The sequence below is a fragment of the Phyllostomus hastatus genome, unplaced genomic scaffold, assembly GCF_019186645.2.
Source record: "Phyllostomus hastatus isolate PE091 unplaced genomic scaffold, TTU_PhHast_1.1 phas_contig_34, whole genome shotgun sequence".
Classification (NCBI taxonomy): domain Eukaryota; kingdom Metazoa; phylum Chordata; class Mammalia; order Chiroptera; family Phyllostomidae; genus Phyllostomus; species Phyllostomus hastatus.
In genome coordinates this window covers 61,385,177-61,392,433 of record NW_025333857.1, presented here as the reverse complement: position 1 = coordinate 61,392,433, position 7,257 = coordinate 61,385,177, and the positions used below count along the sequence as shown (strand labels likewise).

Here is a 7,257-nt window from a genome sequence, read left to right as displayed (position 1 = left end):
CGGTTCCCCTTGGGAGTTTAGAAGGAGGACAGGAAAGTGTTGAGTGATAAGGTCTCCTCAGCGCTGCATCACTGGACAGATTTGGACAGCTGTCCTTCTGCCATATGGAACAGGAGTTCTTTCAACGGTTGTTCGGCTCAGGGTAAATACATGTGTCCTGATCTACACACTCCATATTCTTTAAGAACAGGGACTTCGGGTCCTGTTTCACCCAAGAAACCCTAAGATTATTTTGATTTCCAATTACTTGTTTAGGACTCTTTGAAAACAATCAGATCTACTTTGGCATCTCCCATTCCAATTACTTTTACCTAAATCTCCTATTTCAGGTCTGAGTCCATTGCAAAAAGAGAAGAAAAGTCTCCCTTAAGCTGTTGTTCTGCCCCAGAATGTTCTTTGAAACATTTTCTTTGAAGATGTTTTGAAGTCTATTAAATCTCCTCTTGATTCATCTTGATTTAGTTTGCAATTTTGAATCTTTGCACAATCTACCCTTAAGAGAAAGCCTTTTGAAATAGTTTTATGTGGTGTGTTTCCTGTTTTTCTTACCTTCTCAGGTCTACTTTTTAGATTGTATGCATAGGTGCATTACTTAAATCTTCTGGTCTTTTCCATCCTGCTGCTTTTAAATATTTTCCCCATTGTTAAAGATCAACAATTAAGTGATCACGCACAAATGTGATAGCGCAGAACAATAAATAACAGAGTAACCAACAGAGTTCTGAGTTACACAGCAAATTTCTGTCTGAAATTTGAGATTATCCTCAATTTTCCCTCAACTCAACTCTCACCCAGAGTTTAAATTCAACCTCTGTGGATCCACTTTCTGGTGTAGGGGTTTTAGGGAAATATTGTGCAATGTTGATTGTTCTTTTCTGGAGAAATGGCCGATGAAGAAAGTTTACTTAGGCAGTTAGGGAAAGGAACGAGAGGAATGTGAGTGGGTGGTAGAGGTAAAGCTAGGTGGAGAAAGAGAGAGAGATGCGAAGAAAGTAGGTTTCAGAAAGTTTGAGTAAGAGTGAGATCTTTTTTTTTTCTTTGCTTCCTTTTTGAGGCCAGAGCCTATCAATCAAAAAGAGCCTTCTATTACATGTTTGGTCTTTTTGTCTTCTCTCTTCTCTACAGACTCCCTTAAATCTCTTATTTTTGACAGTGGAAGTTTGCCATAGTGGCCGTTGTCGTTCTAAGTTGTCTAGTGAAATGTTGCCATTTATTAAGATAAACACATGAGAGTACATATAGTGAGAGTGTATATATGAAGCAGGAGTTTTTCCAGGAAGAGGCAGCAACTTTAGTGTAAATAAGACCATGAGAAACAGGAAAGAATACACTACGGTCGATCAAAAGTTTGTGCTTATGCAGAGTCTTGAACTCCTGGGTCGGGGGGAGCCTGAAAGAGGCTCTATGATCAACGGCCTGGAAATCACTGACTGCAGAAGATGAGCTCACTGCAGCGGGCTTCACTCATTGATTGAACCAGACAGAAACTGTGCTCTTGAGGGTTTTGAGGGATTCAAGGCAAATTTGTAGCAATTGCTTTGTTGATGCAAATTGATCACCTGCCCAACAGACCTCCAACCATTAGTTCTCAGGGCCAACTTGTGGTGGGAGCTTGTTCCGTTCCTTCCTTGTGAAATAATACTTCCTTCTGTATTCAACAGATATGAGCCGATCTAACACAAAGCAAAACCCCAGGAGACAAGAGTAGGTGAAGAAAATTGAAAGTAAAGCAAGCAGCAGAAAAATAAGCATATTAATGGCAAGCATATTTGCTACATGGTGCATCCCCAAAACAAAAGATCTAATTGCCTTATATAAGTTACTATAAACTACCATTTGTTTTAAAAGTCTAAGAAAATAAAATAAATTCATTAAAGAGAGCTTAGGGAAGGGTGTCAGAGCTCGAATCATGTGGAAAACCTCACAATGGGAACATCTGTGTGTGTCTAGTCGCCTGGATACGTGTAACCCAATCTATAGATTGTGCCATATTGAGTAGCTTATGTTTAGGAAGTGAAAGATTTTATATCAATTATTAAGCAGTCAAGGGTGAAAGAAAGTAAGATCAGTTAGGAAGCCATTGCCACACTGTAGGCAAGAGATGATGGTGGCTTGGCCCAGGTCGTACACAGCAGGAGAGAAGGCGAGAAACAAGTGCCCACGAATGAGATAACTCACACGGTGAACTGGCTGTTGTGAGGGACGTTAACCAAAACCTGATAACAATTTCCTAAAAGGGGGCTTTGCCACAGAAATGGGGTGTGAGAACAGGAAGCCCAGAGGCAAAGACAGCTACACAGACAAAGGAGTTTGGGACAAAAACAAGGCTTTTTCCTTCTGGACCATCAGAACTAGAAAGATCCTTGAAAAGAGCACCTAGCCTAACTTCCTCTTATTGGTGATGAGGAGCCTGAGACAAAGACGAGCATGGACTTACCTGAAACCATGTAGCAAGCTAGTGGTAGAACCAGGACCTATACCTGCAAGACGGTGCTTCTATTCCTGTTCTCACGGGGCCCACACCAGCTGGAATCATCTGGAGCCAGTGAGCCACATGAAGGGAAATGGATACACTTATCGTATGCCTAGTTCCCCAGGGGTCACTTTTAATATATTTAATGAAGCAGGCACCAATATATATTTAATATATATTCTGTGAAGCAGGCACCATGATAAAAATGAGACTCAAGAAGATTCAGGCATTTACCCAAGAACAGACACTTGCAAATGGGGTAGAACACAGATCTGCCTGGAAGCTGAACGTGCTTCTTTGCACGTCTGTGTGAACTGGGAGTGTGCTGTATGGGGGGTCCTGTCCGGACTGTGAGCACAGGTAAAGGATTGGCATTTTTCAGCTACAGCCTTATGTTTATTTAGGAAACAGCCCTGCCCAGGGACCTGGGCTCAAATTCAAGATCGGCTGATTCAACAAGGCAGCCATGCAGGCAAAGCTGGCAGAGTAGAGGCTTTGACTCATTTCCATGGGTAAGGAAATTATGTAAGAATTGGGGAAATGCCATAAGAGATGGCAACCTAGGCAGTAAGGTCTGGGCCTGCTGGCCATGGGGAACACCAGAAGACTTGGGAGAGGGGAAGGCTATCATACTTTGGGAGAGGCTGACCCAATATGACCCTCATTGCAGTAAATTTCCAATGGGCATCTGGAGTGCAGACCCGAACCCATGGCCCTCACTTGTTCTCCTCCTACAGCAGCCCACCGGAAGCTGGCCTCGAAGATCTTCTGTTTATGCTGCAGAGACTGTGAGGAGCCCCATTCCTCGGATGACTCCACAATCCCCAGTGAAACCCAGGAGCAGCAGCCTGGTAGGTACTAGACAAGGTGCCTGGCCTCTCCAGACCTCATTGTGCTCATCCCTCTCCTGCTGAGACACCCTTAGATATCCTTCAGCTTCTGAGGAATAATTCCTACACAAAATGAGATAGGAATTGGGTGGTCATGCACCCAGGCCAATAACAATAGAGCTTAAAATCTCGCACTTAAAAAGTGCGATCCATGGACCAACAATATTGGCATCACCTGGGAACTTGTTAGCGCTTCACTTTCAGACCCCACTCCAGACCTACTGGATCAGAGCCTGCATTTGAACAGAACCTTCAGGTCAATCTAAATGTATATTGTAGTTTTAGAAGCACTTTCTTAAAGATTACACATTGGTTAAGATCCCTGGCTTTAGGGCTCTGGCTAGTTCTAATCAGCTCTGCTGCAGAATCGGGCAAGTCACTTAACCTTTCACTCTGAGCCTCAGTGTCCTTACCTATCAAATGAGTGTAGTCAAAATGTGTCATTACTTTCCAGGATCAATGGGAGGATTAAATAATTAAGCACCTAGCACAGGGACTGCACAAAGCAGCCACTCAACAAATGTCAACAAAGGGAAACTCTATATGAGCCCTGGCCAGGATAGGATAGGCTCTGCTGTTCAAACAAGTCTTGAACTCTCAATGTTTACAAAATGAAAGTGTGTTTCTCGTTTATGGAAAGTCTTTAGCCAGGGCTTCTGGAACACATACCAGCCATGTACAAGGGGAGAGAGAGAGAAGGAAGTGTTTCATTACAACCCTGTTGACGATCCAAGACAGAGGTCATCGTGGAGAAGACTAGAGGTCAAAATCAACAATTTCAGACAGAAAAAATGAAGCTTTATTGTCAAGCTCAGGCAAAGCTAGCACTGACAGGCACTTGCTGGGTGGGATGAGGGCAAGGCTAGGTCAGGCATCTGGCATAGTCCTACTCAGAGAAGGGACAGTTCAAGGGCAGGAAAATATTCTCATGGCATGTTTTCCCAGAAATCTATACTGGGGGGGTCTCTGAGATACTTCCCTGGAAGTCATTTCACAATAAAAACCAAGAAACTTGAAAATGTCAGCCACACTTTCCCAAATAATAATAATGATCATTAATAAGCCCCTGTTACATGCAAGGCACTGTCTAGGCACCAGGGTCCCAGCTGTGGTCAAATGAATCCTCAACTCTTTCAGAGCTTATACGCGAGTAAAGTGCTACTATTAAATCCCTGCAATAACTATTAAGGAGTGGACATGATTATCCAAAATGGACATATCATTTTGCAGATTTGAAAAAAGGCACAGGAAGGTGAAGCAATCAGCTCAAGTTATGCAGCTAAAAGTGACAGAACTACTTATTCTATCACAAAACACAGCTCAGTCCATTGATGAAGTTCTACGTCATGCTTTTAGGAATCCAGAAGTACGGAAAAGCAAAGTCTTATATACAACAATGTTCACATAACAGTATTTATAGTAGTGAAATTTGCAAAGTCTAAACAATCAACAATAGAACAGCAGTTAAATAAACCTTGAATTAACCATAAAATAGAAAATTATACCACCATCACTTCTTGAAATTCAGTGGCATGAAAATATTTATGATGTAATGTATAAAGTAAAATGCATTCATAATGTATAAGATGTGATGGACTGTGTAAGAAATATGCATAGGAAAAGCCTGGAAGTGTGATCATATCTGAGGGGAGGGGTATTTGGGGCATTTTTTTTCCTACTTCATAGTCTTCAATATTTCCTAGCTTTTCTATGATGGTTATGCATTACATTTATAAACAGGAAAATAGTACACTTTATGTTTTAAAAAGAATATGTAGTGTCTGGCAGAAGTAAGACCTGCTTGAGTGTGGTTGGTAGGGTAATAATATGGGTGTGACAATTCACAGATTTAATTTGAACATTTCATGTAAAATGTCAAATGGGGTACTTGAGTGTGATATTGTTATGTTGCAGAATTGCATGCTTATGATTTTGTAACAAAAGATTTTGTAATAAAAAGGAATGTTATTTCTGCCAAGCTCTGTATTTTGAATCCAGCACCTGCCTATGATAGTGGCACTCAGAAGACTAGAGGTAGATCCGGGTACTCCCCATCCCGTAACTCAGCAGCTATGGGCTGTGCACACCGCTTCAGGGTGCGCGAAATGCCTTCCCCTCCGCCATCTCCTTGGAGCCTGCCCACGTGACCACATGGAATTGTCATTGCCAGGTGTGAGGAGGCTTCAGCTGGACCAACAAAATCCTAAGTATGCTAATGGAGCCCCCAGCTTGGCTTTGAGACAACCCCTGGCCCATCCAGAAAAAGACTCCACCAGCAGCAGCGATTTTGAGGGTGAGTTCCAAATTGGGATCTAGCACTGACGAAGAACCCCTGGGGGAGGGAGCCTTGTCTTGACGACCAAACCCCACTGATATTAGAGCTAAGTTAAGTGCGGTGACAGGAGAGACGGATCACTCCCATCAGGAAGGTGTAGTCATATTATAGGACACGCTGGAGAAGGGCCAAGGTGGTAAGGACCTGCCTGCATGCTCTTCCCAGCTGGGAATTGCATGAGGAGCAGCACTTGGAGGAAAGAACACACACTCACACTTCCCTTCTAGGTCCTGTGGCTTTGTCCTCTGTGTGGTTTGTGTGATTATTAGCTTAATGTCTGCTTTGGGCACCAGAAGTAAGTTCCAGGACAGGGCCTACACCAGTTTTGTGCCCCCAAATGCAGCCAGGTGCATGGCAAGTGAACGGTGTCAGAAAATGCTCATGGACTGAGCGCAGTCAGAAAGCTCAATGGGGATGACATGTCTCTGGGTCATGGAAGGACAGAAGCCCAGTCCTGGAGAGTGAGCACAGTCCAGGAAGAAGAAACAGAGCCACATTCCTGGGCACCAATGCAGGGTCCTGATGACATCACATAGCTTACAACCACCCTGTGAGGCTAGCTGTTGAGCTAAGGATCAACCAGCCCAGTCATTCCAGAATTCTCTTAAGAGCTAACCCCTGCTTGCAGTCAAAATCTCACACAAAGTCCAATTGCTGTAAGAGATAAAAGGGGTTCTACTCTACTTGACTGGAGGGAGCCCCACTAGCTAGACCCCCCCTTCCTTCTGCTATCCCCACTCCCCAAAGGGCTGCTTGAAACCTAATTTAAAAACCCACATCTCATTGTACAGAGAAGGCTGAGGTCCACAGGGGAAGGAACTTTTCCAAAAGTCCACCAGGGAGTGGCAGCATGGTCAGAACCAGGATAGGCCTAACTCTCCCACTTTCCAGGGCACTGCACTTGGCAAGACCCCCTACCGTCACTGAATGCACCCACAGAGTACCATGCACAACCACTGCAGATGGTTGGGGTCCTAACACTGGGGAATCCCTGGGGAAGTGGGCCTTGTCCCTATCACAAATGACTTTGAAGTCCGTAGCTGCAGTCTATGTGGCCCATACAGTATTCCAGAATCAGACCAGGATCAGGGATGGGGACCACTAGCACAGTCCAGCCTGGCCCAACACAAAGGCTTCACCCATATTGTTTTCCTCTCTTTCATATATGAATACAGAATGTCCCCAAAGAGGTTTTTACAAGAGAAACCTAGACCGCTACTCCCAGAATCACTGGCCATTCCAGCCATGCCTCATTGGGAGACCCTGAAAATTCTAGTTGGGGACCTTGTGCCGGCGTCCCAGGCCACACAGCTGCGAGAGTGACTCCAGGAGGAAGAGGGAGGTGAACAGGGGCCATGAAGACTGACTCGGAAACTCCCCTGAGGAGGAGACGACGTCTGAGCCATCCCTGCGCCACCAGCAAGAGTCACTTCAGCTCCTGAGAAAATCCACTTCGGGAGGAGCTGCCTCCAATTAAAGTCCATGGTCGCGTCACAGGACTGTGTCTCTTCTCGTTTCCCTCTCCCTTACCTGGGAGTGTCTCTTCCAAAATGTCTTGC

At 44.4% G+C, this 7,257-nt stretch overlaps 1 protein-coding gene across 1 annotated transcript; it reads left to right on the top strand.

Moving 5' to 3' along the window:
- The first annotated feature begins 3,182 nt into the window (after positions 1–3,182).
- TEX48 (testis expressed 48) lies at positions 3,183–6,965 on the top strand. The gene is made up of 3 exons (XM_045840014.1): positions 3,183–3,324; positions 5,534–5,656; positions 6,862–6,965. Exons 1-3 carry the CDS (start codon positions 3,183–3,185, stop codon positions 6,963–6,965), a joined length of 369 nt encoding a protein of 122 aa, XP_045695970.1.
- The last annotated feature ends 292 nt before the right edge of the window (positions 6,966–7,257 follow it).

Excerpts from the sequence above, each read along its gene's own strand:
- TEX48 (XM_045840014.1), top strand. The coding sequence starts at position 3,183 with ATGGCCCTCACTTGTTCTCCTCCTACAGCAGCCCACCGGAAGCTGGCC. Across the intron at positions 3,325-5,533 it reads AACCCAGGAGCAGCAGCCTG|GTGTGAGGAGGCTTCAGCTG; the intron begins GTAGGTACTAGA and ends TGTCATTGCCAG. Across the intron at positions 5,657-6,861 it reads CAGCAGCAGCGATTTTGAGG|ATATGAATACAGAATGTCCC; the intron begins GTGAGTTCCAAA and ends CCTCTCTTTCAT.